Source organism: Tachysurus fulvidraco, chromosome 4 (assembly GCF_022655615.1).
Source record: "Tachysurus fulvidraco isolate hzauxx_2018 chromosome 4, HZAU_PFXX_2.0, whole genome shotgun sequence".
NCBI lineage: Eukaryota > Metazoa > Chordata > Actinopteri > Siluriformes > Bagridae > Tachysurus > Tachysurus fulvidraco.
The window spans coordinates 18,601,084-18,621,578 of record NC_062521.1 but is presented as its reverse complement, the minus strand read 5'-3'; the positions used below and the strand labels follow the sequence as shown (position 1 = coordinate 18,621,578).

At 35.2% G+C, this 20,495-nt stretch overlaps 2 protein-coding genes across 5 annotated transcripts; one reads left to right on the top strand and one right to left on the bottom strand.

Annotated features, from left to right (window-relative positions):
• The first annotated feature begins 31 nt into the window (after positions 1-31).
• On the top strand, positions 32-9,288 carry spef1 (sperm flagellar 1). 4 transcript variants are annotated; one of them, XM_047811945.1, is made up of 8 exons: positions 32-440; positions 1,524-1,635; positions 2,177-2,327; positions 2,484-2,526; positions 4,290-4,359; positions 4,456-4,552; positions 5,481-5,566; positions 7,822-9,288. In XM_047811945.1, the coding sequence occupies exons 1-8, from the start codon at positions 329-331 to the stop codon at positions 7,976-7,978; spliced, it is 828 nt and encodes a 275-aa protein (XP_047667901.1). In that variant the 5' UTR covers positions 32-328; the 3' UTR covers positions 7,979-9,288. The 4 variants fall into 4 exon arrangements, with proteins under 4 accessions (XP_047667901.1, XP_047667900.1, XP_027030764.1 ...); XM_047811944.1 differs by having other exon boundaries at positions 4,444-4,552; XM_027174963.2 differs by lacking the exon at positions 7,822-9,288 and having other exon boundaries at positions 5,481-6,283.
• Positions 9,289-12,409: 3,121 nt separating this feature from the next.
• Positions 12,410-20,473, bottom strand: erlin1 (ER lipid raft associated 1). The gene is made up of 12 exons (XM_027175028.2): positions 20,338-20,473; positions 18,535-18,677; positions 18,377-18,458; positions 18,104-18,150; positions 17,886-17,947; positions 17,659-17,784; positions 17,377-17,450; positions 16,238-16,296; positions 15,088-15,179; positions 14,911-15,000; positions 14,722-14,801; positions 12,410-14,508 (listed from the first exon to the last, which is right to left on the bottom strand). Exons 2-12 carry the CDS (start codon positions 18,645-18,647, stop codon positions 14,290-14,292), a joined length of 1,044 nt encoding a protein of 347 aa, XP_027030829.2. The 5' UTR covers positions 18,648-18,677; positions 20,338-20,473; the 3' UTR covers positions 12,410-14,289.
• Between the last annotated feature and the right edge of the window lie 22 nt (positions 20,474-20,495).

The window sequence follows — 20,495 nt, the reverse complement described above, 5'->3', positions numbered from 1 at the left end:
ATCTGTTAAATGTAAATTAATAGACAAAACAATATTTTACGCATAAATATAAGTATTAAATATTTTCAGCATTAAATGCTGAAGGGGTCGGTGTAATTTTTGTTACTGTTAAAGAAGTCTCTGGCTGTTAGATTTATAACTAAAAAAAACTGGCTGTTTTGCTGGATGCTAATTTCTGAATCGCCTTTTCGTTATGATTGTATTGGCCCTTGTCATGTGCCGTACATTGGCTGCCTAGAAACCGGACTAACAAGCCGACAGGTGCGGAGCTGAAGTCCGAGCAGTTAGACTTATGTTTTGATCTGCAAAAACAACAAAAGTACGTCTCATGATGAACAAGGATCTGAGTGAAGAATCATTACAGGACCTCTACGCTTGGATTGACAAAATAAAACTCTCCAGACCTAAAAGGAATATCTCACGCGACTTCAGTGATGGAGGTGACTGGGATAGCGATGCTGCTATAGCACACTGACTCTCATTCACTTTTAAAATAATGTCTAAAAAATATTTCTAATAGTTTATATATATATATATATATATATATATATATATATATATATATATATATATATATATATATATATATATATATTCATTTGGATAATTGATGTTTCTCAGTGTGACCATTAAGATATATAAACATATATCACAAGAACATATAAGAACTTAAATATCAAATAATTACACATTTTTACTGTCTTTCTTTATCAATCAATCCATATACTGGATGAGCAACGAGATCTAAACACCACATGGAAAGGAGAGCAGGTGTATAAGTACTAAATAAATAAAGTACTAAATAAATGTCACCAGTTGTAATGAGCCCAGAAAGCATTTTTATGGCAGTGGATTTAAGAAACGTTGCTTTCGAAGGGGGTTTGTTTGTTTGTTTGTTTGTTTGTTGTTGTTTGAAACATCTGGACATAATTTTTTCTGCCGAGGAAACCAAAAGATGCCATTAGACTACATCACGTGCAACAGTGTGGTAGTCCAGGCCACATAGGGAATAAGATGTTGGGCTACTGATCGAATGTTGTGTGTTCTAGAGTTTTAGAAGAGCTTTTTTGAGTTCTAAAAAAATGAGGTCATCTGCCAAATTCCATAAATGCAATGCAAATAAATGCAAAAATAGTTTGACATCACATGCAACAGTGTGGTAGTCCAACCCAAATGGCTAAGGTTTTGTATTCAAAGGTCACCAAGTTACCACTGTTGGGCCCTTGAGCATGTTCCTTAAACCTCAAGTTCTCAGTTTCTTAAAGATGAAAAATGTAAGTCACTCTGGACAAAGGCATCTGCCAAATGCCATGAATGCAAATAAATGCAAATGCAGTTTGACATTACATACAACAGTGTGATAGTCCAGTGACCTACAAAGAGTTCATGAAATAAATACATGTTAAGGAGATTTATGGAGTTGTTTTTACACTTAAAGGCATCCCTGGTTGCAAAATGTGTCAGATCATCAGACCATATATCATTGCAAATGCTCTGCATAATTCTGGTTTTCATGTCTTTAGTTATGGCTGCTGAACTTGTAAAGCACTTCTTCCCCAAGATGGTGGACCTACACAACTACACACCTGCACACTCCACTCACCAGAAGTTGACTAACTGGAACATGCTAAACAGGCAAGCAGATGCTTTTGTCTTCAGTCAGACAGTAATAAAACCCATACTTATGGTTATATATGACCCTGGTGCTGCCTCACACACTCCCGAGGGAATAAATAAGTCATTTGGCTACATCTCTGTCTTCAGCACAAATGATATTTTTTGTTGACCCAATGCCTTTACTCAAATTGCCATATGTAGTTTAGAAACCTAATAAAATGGTTGTAATCTATGTATTTATTAGATATGTAGAGCATCTACCATACAAGTGTCTGTGAATGAGTTGTAGAAACATGTTAGAACAAGTATGTTAATATTAAACTAATGTTAGAATTTGCTGGTACAGATATGTTTTTTAAATCTTTTTTTTTTAATGAATCAACACCTTGTGACTAATTAGAATCAATGATTGAATATCCTTCTTGTATAAAATAGGTGTTTTAAAAGTTCTGTTCATTAAATTGTGTAATTCCTATGTGTTACACTTATAAATGCTGCCATGAGAATGTGTAATGAGCATCTGAAATGTATAAAATTTCAAATATTATTGTTCTCTCAGGAAGGTTTTCTACAGGCTGAACTTCCATGTACCAGAGGACATTTTAAAGAAGATCACACTCAACAACCCGGGCAGCATCGAGCCGGTTCTGTGTGCTCTCAGACAGAAAATAGAGGAAAGACAAGCAAGGACAGTTTCATACTGCACAAAGGTTAGTTACTACAGTCTGTGTGTGTGTGTGTGTGTGTGTGTGTGTGTGTGTGTGTGTGTGTGTGTGTGTGTGTGTGTGTGTGTGTGTGTGTGTGTGTGTGTGTTTTACAGTGAACCACGTTCTACATGAATAATGAAATATTTCTGTTTACTTTAGGATTTAGAATGCTTTGCCACTGAGAATGAAAATGCAAACACAGGTAGGTTTAGCTGAACTTTACTGAACTCACTGCTGACATTGTATCATGTGTCCATCATGATATGTTGTTATGCATGACAAATGCTAAAGTTTTACCACAGTGTAAACTCAAAACCATCACTGTTGCAATTCCTTTGCATGCTCACAGCATTTGTTTAATTTACCAGCAGCTCTGAAGCCCTTACTAATGTATTTTTAGTAAAGCAAAATGCTGATGGTTGCTGTGCAAAAAATAGCTCATTGTCATATTACATTGATAACTTTAAGCCAGACAGCAAAAAAAGACTATAAATATTTTCTTTCTCTTAAGAGAGGCTTACAGAATTGTGGAAGCCATGGGCCTGAGTGGTCTTTACAACTGCATCTAGTATTGTTGTGTATCATAAATGTGCAAGTTGCTAGAGCTAACAATTTTTATATTATTCACATTGACAATTATGACAATAAGTGATAAAGGGATGTTAGCTCAGTTTTATTTTTTAAAAATATAATGTAAAGCTGTAAAGCTATGCTATTGTTTTGCCTAGTTGGCCTTCATCAGGACAAAAATACATAGGCTGTATTATGTGATCACTGTATGCCCACAGAGAGACACAGTGGTTAGATTCAGTCATGATTATCTTCGAGAAAAGTCTCATATAGAACAAACACAAATTCCACTGATAATTCTCTCAAATTATAATAATTGTATAAATAATATAACTTAAATTAATCTGGCACCTTTATCCAGAGCTTCTTACAGTTAAGACAGGATATGAGCAACTGATGATTAAGAGTCTCAAAAACTTAATAATAGCAGTTTGTCTTTGCTGGGATTTAAACTCACAAACTTCTGACCCAACATCTCAACCACTGAGCTATCAGGTCACACTCTGTCACTCACAAGAAACATACAACTAAATTTATCATAAAACCCAACAGTGTTTTTGTCCATTTCAGGATTTTGCTCTATTTTGATGTTTTAATATCTTGTGATAACATGAGTTACATATATATACTTATCTTTACTGTTGAATATCAAAACCAAATATAAACTTAGGATTTTTGTTGATAACAGACTTGTCTCTCCAAGCCTTTTCACACTTCATTATTATTATATATTAGCTATAGCCTGAAGTCAGCCCTACACCCACTTTTCAGGAAAAAGCAGTTCCTTTCACCAGATGGCCCTTATCTCTATCCACAGACTCTGAGCCAGACTTTCTACTCCTGCTAGTACCAAGCAGAAAGCCCCAATTACTATCAGAACAGTGAAAACTATGCTAATTATAATTAATTAGAAGGAAACAAAACCTACTATTATCTGTTTCTTTGTCTCAGTTTGTTATTTTCTTAGTTATTTTATGCATTCAGCCAAATAAAATCTCTAGTCTGTAGCAGTGCACTATAATCCACCACTTTCCCTTAATCTTTTGACCTTGATGAGTTTATTAGGTTTACACAGAGGCTAATTAGATTAGCTTTGCATGGTAAGAAACTATTAAATCCAACTGTCAAGAAAGAGATTATTTTTGTTCCAAATCACAGATTTATCCCAGATGAATCAGGAAGCAGCTTTATTGAGAATCTAAAATTTATCAAATGTTACATTTGAAACATTCTAGCATAAATACTGGCCAATATTTGTGTCTTAATCAATTTGTATAATTTTCATAATAGACACTTTTTAAAATGTATATTTAATTATTCATTTTAGATTAACAAAAGAGGATATTTAAATACCACACCCTTTCTTATATTAGAATTATTATTTTTATCTTGCAGAAAATGGCCCAGTCACTATTGGGAACTCAAACAAGACAGCGGGTCCTGTGAAAAAGACCCAGAAATCTGAGTACTAAATGCTTTAATTATTATTTGCATATAGTAATTTTTTATTGTTAAAGAATTGGACCGTTAAAGTCATATCTTATGACAGCACTTTTTACAGCCCTCCTATAGTGCTAGGTGAAAATGTAGACCCAGCCTTCCGTTTGCTGTTGGAGGAGAAGGAACTGGCTCTGCAGGCTTTACAGGAGACTGTAGAGGTGAGGTTATAAAAACAATGTTTTGCAATTCTGCTTCCATTTATTATGAGCATCAAGAAGGGGTAAGGTTGAAACTTCCAGCTTCCTCACAGTTTTTTTAAACAATAACCACCACTGTGGCAGAAAATTGGCTGTTTTAAACAAGATGGAGGAGTATTGGTGATGCTTTCTTTGGGCATTTCTAAATGATAACATTTTTACAAAATATTAATACTTGATAGACAAAATCAGTAAAAGTCTCTTTCAAACAGCCCCAGCAGAGAAATACTTTGGGAAATACTTTGGACTCTTTGACACATCACCATCGATCTCATCAACTTATGTTATTTTGGAACACACTAATACTCGATAAATTTGTAAAACTTGTAAACATCCTTTTTCAGATTTACGAGAACTCAGGCAATGTCATGTTTCTTTACAAAAAAAATTCCTCCTGTTGTAATTGTGTTGCAACAAGAAGCAGAAGCAGAAGTAGTAACTTCTAAATTCTGAAAAATGTTAATTCCATTTACGTTCAAGTGCCTGGTTTTAGTCCTTAACAATAACATTTTTAAAGAGTACTTAATTGCAAAATGTGAACAAGCAAGGTAACAATAAGAGAACTTTTCACATGTGATATATGCCTTAAAAATGTGCATTCCTTCCTAATACCAATTATTTAGTACCTACAAATGTTAGCATTACATGCAAAAGTTAAAGCATTTAACTTATCTATGAGCATTAAATGATGATTTATACATTTCATTTTCTATGTGTAACTTTTGTCTATCCCAAAATGTTTATTTGGTATCTTGTTACAACTCTGTTTATATGAATATTTAGTCAGTGATTTTAGCAGGCCAAAATAAGTAGTAGACTAGTAGCAGATCTTTCCCATGTGATACACCAGTAAAATGCTCATTGTTATGTCCTACTGCTCTGCTTGAAGATTTTACAGACAAAAGTGAGCCGTCTAGAGCATCTGGTTCACCTGAAGGACCTACGCATTGAGGACCTGACTAAACACTTGGAGAAGTACAAAGCCCGTAACAATATTCCATGAACACCAATACCATGATACAGTATGATCCATACAGGGCTAAAAAGAAAGACATTTTACCTTTTACCTCCTCATCTTGTATTCTTCACTCTCTTAATGCTATCATTGATGGTAAAAGTGTATTTAGTCATTATAGTTAATAATGCTGTAATAATAAGAATGTTCATCCTGAGTGATCCTGAGTGTGAGGGGCTTAGCACATTTGTCTCACACTTCCAGGGTTGGAGGATTGATTCTCAACTCCACTGTGTGTATGTGTGTGTGGAGTTTGCATATTCTTGCTGTGCGTTGAAAGTATTCCAATTTTCTCCTCTAGTCCAAAGACATACAGTGGAGGTTGATTGGCATTTCTAAATTGTGCATGGTGTGAGCGTGTGCGATTGTGCCTTGAGATAGACTGACATCATGGGCAGGGTATACCCTGGAACCAGGGATTGTTATGAACCCAGAACCCAGAAGGATAAGTGGTGAAGAGAATGGATGGATCCTGAGCATTCTTAAATGTAGCAGAATCACAATCTACATACCTAATGGATGAAACTGAAATTATTTGAAATGCTAACATGTTTCTATTTGTTTTCCTAAACATTTTGTTTTGTATTATTATTGCTTCACTATATGCTGTAGGTACAGATTATTTATGAGTCTGCAAAATTGCCTTTTATTAAATCTGAAAGCTTTGTTCAAATTTCTTTAAACTGCTCATTGCTTGCGTTCTTCTGATAGATGATTCACTTGATAATTTTACCTAAATAAAACACAGTAGACAGAAAAGTAATAAAATTAGGAAAGTAACTCTTGTCTCAATAATAATTCAACCCATTCAAGTTTTAGTCAATCAATTTATTTTAGTTGCCACAAAAAGGTTATCAAATCATAACATAAAGATATCATTGAAATAAATTGACATTGATTTGTTTATGTACTGGTGGTAACTTATTAGTAAAGGTGAGTTTTGCTTCCTTGGAGGAGGAGGACAATTTGGGATACTTTGGATTTATTGCTATATGGCCTTCTTATCTATTAAAGTCTCTTTAATTGGAAAAACAAGAGTAACAATTTAACTCTGTGCCATAATGTGCTTGCTAACACAGTATTGCTAAAGTATTGATGTGAAAAGATTATGTTGTAATTCTTTGCTGTTAAGAAACATGTCAACATACCATATTTGGAAACAAAGTACCTAAAGTCCTGAGCAATCTCTGTCCCTTTTATTACCTCTATCTTTCTCACTCAGTGGCATTTTCTTACATCAAAGTGTTTCTCAGCAACACTGTGACACAAGCAGTGATGTAGCTCAGGGCTAACTTCCTGCCAATGACTGCTTTTCTCGGTATTGTTTTTCTAGAGTGTGAGGTGTTTAATTCCTCCTAAAAACAATACATCTATGCATGTTGGATTGTAGCACTCTTAACACATTGCTTTAACAATTACTCACATATTCGTTTCCTTCTGAATATTTAAGCAGGTGAGTTTTCCTTAGGGCCAACAGACTGCCATTGGGTTGAGAATAATGGATAGTAGAGATGTGTTTTAATCTGCATGGGAAAAAAAATAAAAACATTGCACATACAGTAAGGCAACAGTGAATAAATAGACTGTACTATTCTATAGCCTTTTCTATGCCATTTTAGAAAAAGATACAGACAGAATTTTTATACTTTAGTCATAAAATGTGTCTGTTTATAGCATTAAGTATGGAACAACGCTCTTCCCCTTCAAGAGTTCTCATGAATTAATGAATATACAGAAGTAGCAATGAGACACAATCCATATTAATAACATATAATTGTATATAGGTATAAACATGTTACTACAAACAAATAATTTGACAAATAATCTGTCCCAGGAGTATGAAATGAATATTTGTGTTTTTGTTTGCTTTTCTTTGTGTTTTTTGTTTGTTTGTTACAAATGATGATTTTTTTTTCTCAATTTGTCAAAATATTTCCTACAAAAATAAGAATTATAGACTAATGGCCCTTGAGTTAGTGTCTTTCAACCTCATTAAAATGGGCGTGGTGATCTTCTCTGTTCATTATCTCATTGCTTGAGTTTTAGGCTTATATTAGCTGTAGGATTTCCTTTGTCTATCTGGATTAATTATGTTATGATCTATATAAAATCTATTACAAGTCTCAGTGGCCAGTGGTGCACATATATAAAACATTTTAGTAGAATTACATAAAAGGTGAATGAGATCACAAACACACATCCTTTGTCGTTTCAGGAAATGTACACCAGTGTTTCAATATGAAAGATCTGCTGCAGTAAAAGAAGAGTCAAGTTGTGTGTGCACACACATACATATACACATATACTGTACATACAGTGTGTACATCTTAAGCCTCAATTCATCGGCCTCACAGTGGGATGTCTCAGAATGACTCAGACTGGAAGAACAAGCAGCCTGGGAATGTGGGAATGGAGACATGGTTGCTCAGGAGCAGTAAGGCTTAGTGACTCACAGCCTCAAGCAATGTTTTAGTTCCTCTGCTGTTCTAAAGACTGAGCAATGCTTGCAAAGCAGGACAAGAGTGTGAAAACTTTACATGCAGGGCAGCAAATCAGTTTGAGGAATTTGTCTATATGTCTAAAAGTAGTACAATTAACATTTAAATGGTTGTTAATGGATTTGAAAGATTATAAATGTTTTTTCTTTAGATTTTACAGTAAATTAAATATAGTAAACGGCCAGTAAGCTGTTGCAAGGTATAACTGTACTTACTTTAAAATGCTAGAATTTCACGTGTATGTTCAAATTATATATGCCTTATCTTCTTAATATGAGCTTCCTATCACACTATCATTTAGAATTATCACAGGCTCCCCGTGACCCGAGGTAGATCGGATAAGCGGTACAAAATGAATGAATGAATGAATGAATGAATGAATGAATGAATATCATAACTAATAGGCATTAAAACAGTATTGTGGCATCAGTGAGAAAGAAGCTTGTCCAGGAAATATCATTAAAACACTGCACTTGCTTTTTATTGTGCCCAGGAACAAACAAGCAGGAGTTACAAATCAATGAACATAAATCCAAATCCTTGTATAACAAATGCTTTTAAATACAAATAAACAGCACATCCCTGCACTTATGCAATATATATATACAGCTTGCATAGCAGAAATGCTTTGAAAATTGTAAAAATGTTTCTGATTTTTTTTATCAAAAAAAGTCACATAAGGACACAAAATGGTGCCATTTCCTGATGACTCATTTTGTGCTCATGATAAGCAATAACTCAAGCTGCCACTAAATGTAGAAACCCACAAACCAAAATGAAGTGTGAGATGGGGTCACTCATTCCGGTTAATTCATGAGCATTTATTAACATTTGAAAGCAAGAGAATATTGTGCCATGCCTGAGAGTGAAACAGTCAGGGTACAATAATAATCAAAAACATGTCAGAATAGCAAGAGAACTCTTGTCAGATATATAAAATGTCTAGATGAAATATTGTTAGTGGAGTGGAAAATATATGGAGAACTGTGATTGTGAGATATCAGATTCTGTTCCTTAGCTATGTGATAGATCAGGATATAAACAATGACTGAGTGCTGAGTGAAACTTTGACTAATGTTTACTGAGAGACACTCAAGAAATGAATGACTGAAGACTAATAAATATAATAAAACCCATCTGTTGGTTAAATAAAGTGAAATAAACTCTTACAAAGGGAGAAAGTATTTTCACACAGTAATTTCTGTGGGTTTCCCACCATGCTGCCAAGGGGGTGGGGGGGGGGGGGGACACAACAGGCTGGATGTGTGTCTTTGAGTGTGTATGTGCCATAAAAATCAATGGGTTATAAATCCTCTTGCCAGCAATAAACAAGACATTGAAGGAAATTAATCAACCACTCTTCATGTATTCTTCATGTCAGCATTTAACTTAACAAATTAAAGCATCAGGAAGAGAACAAACACATTTACTATTATGGTTTACTCTGTGATGGCCAGCAGGAGAAATGAGAGAACAAAATGAATGAATTAATATTATGGGTTACACTTCTCAAGACTATGGAGCTGTTTTTTCAGGTGCAAATGGCTGACAGGTCTGGAGCCGTGTCTGGAGCAGCGTCTTCTCACTGTAATATCATTTGCAGGCAAGCTTTCAGCTGCTAGGGAGAACTTCCCATCTATCTCTGTCCACATTCTGTCCACTCCCCAGAGACAAATGAACAAATATTGTTCTTCAGTAACAGAATGTATAAACAACTCTCCCAGAGAAAGAGGATTCAATTCCAGAGAAAGGCATTCTACAATAATAATAATAATAATAATAATAATAATAATAATAATAATAATAATAATAATAATAATAATAATAATAATATATACATATCCTATTTTTTTTTAATTATACACTACAAGCAGATTTCATCCTCTAAGAAAATCTTGTCTATATTAGAAAGGGTTCATTATTAGTGAACATTTTGAAGTTAGAATTATCTAAAAAAGCCTGTGATCCCTTTTTCAAATGTGGTGTCTCTTTTATATGTTTTGTTCTATGCCATACGGTTTAGCTAATTTCGTTTATTCTTCACATTTGGGAAATCTTGTGGAATTACAGTAAGGAGATTTAAAACTTCCACAACTAAAATTGTGTAAAAATGAACATTCTTTGATTAAACAGATTACGTTAGCAGACCTCTGGAGGCGCTATCAGATGAGTGTTATCAGACAACAGATACTCATGGCAAAGATAGATAAACAAGCTTTAAGAAAAGCTTAAGCACACGCACAATGCACACACACACACACACACACACACACACACACACACACACACACACACACACACACACACACACACACATTACAGAAACACTTTCAAGCAGGGTGAGGGGGTTAACTTTACAGAGATAAGCTATAAGATGGCATCTGTGATTCTCCCTCCTTTACCACAGGAATGGACAAAGACACAATGTCCAGATGGAATGTGCAGACAACGTTTCCACAAAAGAATCTTTGTAGAAATTATGACATGACTGAGATAACAGACAAGTCTAAACTAAGCCATTCTAAGCCTTATGCTCTAACATAATGATACCTTTGTGTTCTTACTCATAAACCCAGGAATATTCTTTAAATAGTATTTACAAATATTTACCTTTTATTAATATTTTATTGCAAAGCAAATTACCTGGGTATGTGTTTAAAGTGCATGTAGTAGCTATTATGTGAAGCAACATAATTTTTTTTCTGCTTCTGAGGTATGAGGTATTGCATCCGCCCTATGACTACCTGCTGAACTCTTAAGATGGCTTGAAACATTGCATGCAATTGTTCTTTCCTACAGCAATTTGTCAATCAGATCATGCAATCATGTAGTTTTTCAGTTCCAGTACACATCCTGATTTGGCAGTAGCAGAGCAGCTGCAAATGAGAGTTTATTTAGTGTTGATCTACTGAAACAGTGATGAATATTGATGCAGGTTTGGATGAAAATACATTTAATTAATATAACCAGTCATTTAGGCTCCTAACATCAAGTGAATAATAACTATAACATTTTTGATAGTAATTTCTAGTTTGTGGTTCTCCAACATGGCAACGTATTTTTAAAATACGGATCATATGAATATCTTCATTAAAACATCAAGTACAATGAGTCTTGACAATCACTGAATCAGTCACTGAATCACAGAAATGTATTTACACTCCCTAAGACTTGTTGAGTAATATGACATCCTGCTTTATCATTAAGAGCTATTTAAAGTACATCAAGGAAAATAATATAATATTCTTAATGAAGTCCAGTAAGATTGTTTTACTGTACCTTGCATCAAAAAAAAACAAAAAAAAAAACTTGTTAACGTATGACGTTTATCCTGCTATTAAAGAGAAACTGTCCTTGATTCATAGGTTATCTCTCTCTCTGTTTTTCCTGTGAAAAGGTGAAGGAAGGAAATGTGCCACACTAAGGAAGAAGGCGTTGAAGTCAGCAGCACTTGTGGACTGTGGAGAAACTTTGTTGACTCATTGGCCTCAGCTACATCTGTTTGACTACAGTCAGCATTTAAGAGAAGGTCATGCTTGATCCATGACTCCACCTGTGTACAACATTTAACTCCTCAGAAAAAGTTCACAGATTTGCTTCTTTTTTAGTTCAGCTAACAACATGCAGCTTTGAGAGTAGCAATATTTTATTTGTTACTAGATCAACAGACTTTTAACAAGCAGGCTCATTTCTTATAAAGAGAAGTATTAGTCTTTTTTGTCTGCTGACCAAAGTGACCATTTCCTTCCTCTTTATGTCATGACCTCACTGCCCACTGGTTAAGTTCTACGTATGAAGAGAAGTCAATGCTTCATGTGAGCTTAAAAAACATGGACATTTCCTGTCTTTAGACAAATAACTGGCTGAAGTTTATTTCCTAAGCAGACATAAAGGCAGTAACAAGCAAATACAAACAATTTAATGTTGCTTTCCAAGCCATTACTTTTGTTCAGCTGTACTTTTCACACATTCTTAACAAAATGAGAATGAAATTACATCCCAGCATTTAGAACACTTGCTTTTTATGTTTTTTTGTTGTTTTTATGTGCTTAAGTGCCAGCAACAAAAAAGTCCCTGAAGTGTTGACATTAGACTTGATGTTATAGTAATTTAACACTGTCTGACCGATCAGATTTGAGAATTCACCAGTATAGGGACAAAGCTCTGTTCTCAGAAATACTTCAGGGTCATTCAGCCCAAATGGTATCATAGCTCTTTATCAGTTGCAAAAGTGGGAGAGCAAAATCACATTTCATTTCCACTGTCTAGTTTAGATACAAAGGAAGAATCGACTACTTAAACTCATTGGTGGTATCAAAAAAAGTTTTATTTGAGAGAACTGAACTGTCAAAATGTTACAAATTTTGCATATAAATGTTGGGAAATCAAGAATTCAACTTATGCATACGTATAAAAGTCACATTCACAGAGTAGCTTCATTTCACCCATTCTAAATGATCAGCACTGAAAATCATAACCACCACTAATAATCAGAATCAGAAGCATATTGTTTTCTTTATGCTCATTAAACATATAATTACATAAGTCATTTAATCAATTTTACCTTTAAAATTGTTAATATTTATGAACCCATTTCCCAAATTTTAAGAATATGTACTTTAAAATCACAAGGGAATAGTTAAATGTTATACAGCAGAAAAGGAAGCCCACATTAACAGCAAACACTAATAGTGAAATTAGTGACAGGGACTGGATGAATCCTCAGCTCTTTAAATCCTCAACCCACATTAACAGAGAAAATAGATTACATGAAAAATAATAAAGTACTATTACAGGCCTGATGAATCAACTAGCAAAGTTCTTTGAGAGAGGGAAAAGTCCTAAAGTTGAGGCAAGATACACTAATCAAGCAGGCAGAAAATCCTGAAACCCTCAAACTACTGAAAACAGATGACTTGAGCAGATACTTTTGGTAAACCCAACCTGTGTGTCTCTTTCCTGAGAATTAGCACCTAGACACCTCAGATGTTATAGCCATAACCACTGTAAGTGCTTGTCATTTCATTAAATGCAAACTATCTACTTACATAGGAAAACTAAAACCATTTAAACCTAACAAAGCCAAAACAGTGTTCTTTGTACTTCAGACTCAATTAGTACTTTCCCTTCAGTCTGTTATTACAGAAGAACATGTGCTCCCCCTAGTGGTGACATGAAACATAACAGCAAGTGTGAGTTGAAGGTGTTCTTTAAGTCATATTCACAGCTCAAACGTTACAGAAGGATTAATTTCATAGCCCTTCACTAGGTTGTTAATTTCATTATTTTTTAATTTTCCATAAACAAAAGCCCTTATTTAAATTCCCTTTGTACGTTCCTGCTGAACTCCTGGTCTTAATCATTCTACATGTCAGCCATGCTGTGAACATAAAGTAAGACTAAAAGAGTGATGTGTAAATCATGGCATGTTGGGTTACCGGGTCCATACTAATAAAAATAACTGAATAGAAACTTCATCACCCACAATTCAACTTCCACAGGAACAAATCCAAGTACTATAAAATGGTTACAATAATCTGTGGGTTCCCAATTTACAGAACAGGTGAAAACAATGCAAAAAAAATTTCAGTCACAGAACTAAATCAATAGTAAACTGTACAAATCATTTCAACTCAATATCAATTCGCCACCTAGCCGTGGTTAATATGAGCCTATAGTCACCAAAAAGGTGTTTTGTAGACTAAGTGGGGCTCTACTTTAGGACCTCAGTGTTTCGTTACAAAAGACAAGCAAAATTTTGGCCAAAAAAAAAATATATATATTCTCTTGTAGCTGCATAATCATCTATTTCCCCTGTTTCAATTAGTATGAAGCCCTATTATTCCAGTTTCACAAACAAATTGTCAAGATGCAAATTTCCCACATATCACACTGCAAAAAAAACAAAAAGAAGTAAAGGTGGGAAACACATGCTGTGTGATCACAGCAGCATCACTGATTCATTAGCGCACTTTACAGATCTTAGTCTCTTGTTAAGACATTTGAGCCCTACCCCGAAAAAACACTGCCTCTTTGTTGATCACTGCCCTTAAGGTAAATGACTAACTGAACAGTTAGTTTCATGCTCTCAGTAGAAAAGCATTAATGCCATCATGCCACACAAGCACCCCCAGCCCCAGAGACACAGACAGACCGTGAAAGAGGAGAAGCCCTGGGTGGGCCTCTCAGTGGCGCTCTGAGCCCGTTTTTAGCCCAGTCGCTTTCCTGGGTTTCTCAACCTCGGTTAAAGACTCCAGCTGTTCTGATGAGTCAGTCCCTTTTGTTGAGGGAGAGGCACTGTTGTCGACAAACATGTTTGGAATGTCCTGGCCAAAGTAGATCTTGCTGTTGGCAGCAATGGCCTGATATTTCATGAGCTCCAGATACTCTGGTGTCAGCTTCAGCTATAAAACAAAGAACACAGAAAATTGCATAAAGACTGTAACAAAAGCCACTTTCATAGCATGCCTAGCATCATTTGCATCATACCTGTAGATAAAAAAAAATCTTCAGGCACCTGGTCATAGCAAACCTGTTCCTATGCCAACATGCACAAAATGTTCTGTAGCATAAAGAAATGTTTCTATATATGTAGTTGGGGGGAAAAAAGGTGTTACCCTATTGGCCTCAGCAAACTTTGCCGCTGTATAGAATTCAGCATCTGCTTTAGCTTTCTCTCTGGCCAAAAATGCAGCATCTGTTAAAAAATATTGATTGGACACGTCAATATTAAGTATTCTAAAAGCAATAACATGAAAATAAATCTATGTAGCCTAATAATAATAATAATAGCCTGTTATTCCCACCTTCTATTTCAGAAATCTTCTTCTCGGTCTCCTTTTCCATGATTTTCTGCTTGAAATGGATCTCAGCCACTTGAGCCAATTTTTGAGCCTCTGAGATGAAAGCAATTACAAAGAATAAGAAAAGAGTCGCTAAATCCACAGGTTTTAGCGAGCAGGTGATTCATTCATTTTCCATACCAATGATAGCCTTCTTTCTCTCAGTCTCTGCCTCTTTCTCCACAACTTTTTGGGTCTGAGATGTGATCAGTAGTCTGGTCTTTTCTGCTTCCCTTTAACAGACCAAAGATTATAGACACAAAGCAAATGTTCATAAACATCACAGACAGATGTTGCTAAACCTGTGGTGTTACTTGTCTTGGTTAAAAGGCAACAGTTTGGGGGAAAAGTGAGATTCCATTTGTAGTACATTTTATGACAGCAATATGGGTAGTGTTTTGAGAATTAATCATTAAATCATAACCAGAAAAACAAATCATTTTCAACTAGCGGTGTAATAATGCACTGTGACACGTGATTCACAAATGTGACCATGTGACACAAGAACGTGCAAGTTTCATCTTGGGAATCATCATCCTATTAATTGTGCATCCAAAGCCCGGCTCAGTATTTGGTCATCTGAGTAATTTTTGAAAATCCTAAAAGATATCTAGAATCCTAGGGTGAAATCTGTAGTCTTTGATCGCTGTTTCGACATGGTCACTGACAGCCAATTAACGTCCTTGCGATCAGTTTTTTTCCTCCGATGAAGTTCTGGCAGTGGCAAACGAGCGTCAAAACAAGAAACAATAGGAGCGCTGAACCGCAACCTCAAATTACATCAGGGAATATTTTTTCCTGTTTTTATCATCAAAAATTATTTTGTCAAACAAAATTAACGTTATAGCTTTCTTTTGCTGCTACCTGCATTTTTAGCGAGAGAATACGGGTCTGAACATACGTAAAACCCCGGACAAGTTTTCTGGTGTACGTACGATTTTGTCTTGTCTTGACTGTCGTACAGTCTGACATGAGGACAACCGAGACCCTACAGTCTGACATAAGAATCATGTTCGTACAGTCTGACACGCAAAAATCATGAGGAATTATGAAAAATCGCACAGTGTGAGCCGGGCTTTATGCAATTGCTCTATTTGAATTAAATAATACATAAATCCAATTTCCCTGAAACCTTAAAGAAGGTTTTGATTTATTTACCAAAGTGCACATTGTTTTGCGTTGTTTATGATTTAGAAAGAAATAAAAGGCTGTTATATTTTGTTCTTCTTTGATCATCTAGCATTTGTGATCCAGCTTATCGAATTACATTTTTTAATGTTAAGATACTCACATCAGCTCAAAGTTTCTCCTGATTGCTTCAGGGATTTTAGGCTTGGTAACACGGACTGCCTACAAACAGTAAACAAATCCAGTGAGCTTGAAAACCTGGACACTCCAGCAACATTATGAACAGCCATACTTGGTCATGTACAACCGCCTTCAGTTTCAACATAAATCAGCCAACCAAAGTTTTTATTACTATTCAATCGCTTGGGGAAATAAAATAAAATGTAACTGATAATTGTTCCTTTATCCCAAAAGTAGTCCATCAGTTAATACAAGTTTGCTTCAGATCTATGGCGCTAATAATCTGTCCATGTATAACTTTGTTTTCTTATAGCAATTCTTCCTGCTAATATTTAGACTTTGCATATTGAGCAAATTTGTATATTACAGCTCTCTGAACATATACACATTTACCCTCCTACACATTGCTCACTCTGCACTGCTAAGAAGCCAAACTGCACTTCGCTGCACTGGTACTATTTAGACACCCTTTACACAGCCATGTTTCTGTAACAGCTAAACTATGAAAGTCATGTTAATATAGGAAATAAAACTTCAGCATGTTACATGATAGGAAATTAATCAACAACTTTAGTATTACAGCAGACCCTGAAGTGATTTATTTTTCTTACAGCACAACAATTTGTCTTTCAATTTCTAACTTCCTAATGAATGTCAAGCCATGCTTATCAGTTTTTAGTTATGTTAAATACTGCAGAATATCTGAAAGTCAGATGTAAACAATCTTCCTCTAATCTTCATCATATATTTCTCTCTCGTGCGCACGCACACAGCTAAATAAATGCAGCTTGAAGAATAACTAAAATATTTCAATCCCTGTCTGAAGTATCCTTCCATAAATGTTAAAAAAATTCTTCTCACAGCTTTGCAAGGGCAAAGGCAATGTTTTTTTGTTGTTATATAACAAGGCTTTTAGATCTGCTTATTTTTAGCTTTAAATTGTGTAATCCTCTGTTATACAATCCCCTGTGTTATCTGTTACTGTAGAAATAATAAAGTATTACAATTGATGTGTCAGTATAAAGCTGTGATTTATATTGTATCAGAACAGTTACTATAATATGTTGAAGACACCACAATCTAGAAAGAAAAGGCTGCAGATGAAATGTAATGAAATCACACCTGGATAGTTAAACCCGGAGCCATGGAATTCAGATCCTTCTGCAAAGCGGTCTTAAGATTTTCATCGATTATATCTGCACCACAACAGATTACAAACATGACGCCATAACAAAGCAAACTATACACAACTCATCTTTGAAGGTCAGCTGCAAAGAAAGTCCAATGAACTTATGACAAACAAACTTGTGCAGGATATACACACCATGGTTTGTAGTTTAAGTCATGTAAACATTTAGCCAGCAAGTAGAGAGCAGAATAAACTGTGACATGACTGCATCTTACCAAACAGCTCAATGTAGACTTCTTGTAGTGTATGAACACTGCAGAACTGATTTAGCTCATGGTGGATTTTGTTGAATATAAGTGTCTTGTCATAATCTGCAGTGTAATTCCTCACAATGTCCACCACTAAAGAAGGCAGGTGTCATGGTCAGTGATATTTTCTATTTATTTATTTTGTTTAACTCTGCTGTATCTTTTTCACTGAATCTGAATTAATCAATCATTACCTGCTGATGGCACTAGCATGTTGACCACCTCGATTCTATCAAAATAGATCATGACTCCACCACTGCAAACAAAAATGACAATTACTAAAATTCTTTTATTATTAAAAAGATCTATAAATCATTATTTTTGTACAAACAGAGCCTTTATGTTTTACATGAAGAACATCTCTCTGTAACAATTACTCAATACAAACTCTTATCAGTGGTTAAACTTTTACCTTGTTCCACAAGGCACATTTTTTATCTCATCTGTTTGAAGTGTCGTCTAAAACAAAGAGAACATCATTAGAAACGAGCATTAAAATATTCGAAAAAAACAAGAGCATTGCTATTTACATAATCTGCAAGTTCTGCTTTGTAAACAGTCAATGACAAACTGAAAGAAGAAACCCTCGACAGCAAAGGCAATATGTCAAGGCTAATGATTAAACGACTATGCAACGACAAATGATATTCGATCTTAATTACACAAAATGCAGTGTTATGCAGACCTGCACTGATCTGTAGGTGGTGATGAAAGGCAGCATAATGTGATATCCTGGGCCATTAGGACCGGTGAGCAAAGCCCCACCTCTAGAAAAAATAAGTCATTACACAGTTATTTTCTGATTCAAAGAAATGCAACAAATGTACATTTCTAAACAGCTACCTGTAATACACTGCTAAATGGCCTTCTTCAATCTTGTGTATGGAGGAGTGAAGTAGAATGGCCATCACAGCAGAGATCGCAGCAACCACTGCCCCAACATGTGCCATTGTCATCCTTCTTTCCAGCGCTCACCTGCTGCAAGACTAGACAGAGCAAACAAATTTTTCCCCCCCAAATGTAGCACTGATCGTAAACACCACTATCAGAAGTCATACATGAAATAAATACTTGGCTGGTATCTGACAGGACATAAATTACAAATCCACTGATGCCTCATAGGAAGTAGTGTAACAATACAATGCAAAAATGCAGTGGTGTTGTGCATGATGGGAAAATGTGATACAAATATTATATTAATTATGCATCCAATTAAATTTCACTGAGCACCAGAGATCCAAATCTGCACTAGCAATAGAGTAGATATATAGAGAATGTCCCATTCACATGATTGCCTTTTTTCATGGAAAGACTGCACCATTATTCAGAATTATCTGCACTTCTGAAGTCACCGATAGCGCCAGGACACATTGGCCGATATGATGTATAGTTTACACGATTATACAACCATGTTGTAACATTTTAGATATTTAAAAATAACTGTTAGCATCATGCTGCTTTGGAGCGTTACTACAGGGAGATAAAACGACACCTCAGACAATACTACAGTGTTTTCAATTATTTTCCACAAGGTCAAAGACTTTGTTTAATCAAGAAATTTTGAGAAGCCTTTATAAAAATTATTTATTTTCTTTTAATATATGAAGAATATCTTTGAATATATGAAAGCTAGATGTTCATAGCTTTTTTAAAATTTAGTTTGTTTTAAACATATACTGTTCAGCAATTTTTACAGATTCGCAAATTATAAACAAGAGTCTTTTCTCTCAATGTTTATTAATTCAAATTTTGTTATAAATATTCTACTGTGAATTGAATCAAAATCATATGCCATGAGTGCAAAAAGACTATGATTGTGAATGGAAGATGAGATGGGAACGAGCAGAACTTCAAGTCCTCCTTGATATCTAAGAGAAACTCTAAACAGATCACTGAGCAGATTATAGATAGAAATGATCTACAAACCTTTAGACTAAAATGGCATATTAAATGTAGCAAACATTTTCCAAAAACCCTTTAAAGACACGCAGTATATGCGTATATACGTTAGCTTATAATGCCTGTTCAGACTTTATCTCATTTCTATCAGATCTTAATCAGATTTATGGACAGTAGCGACAGAGCTGGAGGTTGTAAGGTTACACTGACAAACCGAGAGCTCACCTCGTTATTAAGCGACGCTCAGTGCTATATTTGGTCAAGGAAGGGCATACAACTGTCTGTCTGTCCAATCTCTCTTCACTGAGACAAACGGAATACAAACAATGTCGAATAAACCGCCAGCAAAGTTTAGGTTTAGCCAAGAAGCTAACGCTAATAATGTAGCTACGGTTACTTCACTGGTATCATAGCAAGTGGCTATTATTATTATTATTATTATTATTATTATTATTATGTGCACAGTATTCGTCCCAGTGATCAGTGTTTAACCCGTATATATTAATTGTAGGCGTGTTAAAGAACACCGACTCGAGTAGTCCATAAGCTCTCTAAACTTTAGCACAATCTCTGAAATGCTAGCTTTCATGCTAGCTAGAAACAACCTAAAGACGAATGGCTAACAGCTAACTGTTAGCTTGGCTACCTACACGATTATCAACAAGCGTTCTAATCCAAAGCCGGAACAAACTTATTTCTATTAATGTCACGCGATACCAGATAAAAATGTAAGTGTAACAGAATTACCTGTCATTCACCAGTCACAGAACCCTGAAGAGCATTTCACTTTATTAGATTAACAGACATGCCTCTCCCACTCCTGTAAAGCTGCACCAACAGCTCAGCTAAAGGAGGGGCTCGTAATTACACGACCAGACTTCAAAATAAAAGTCCTGCTTTTACCT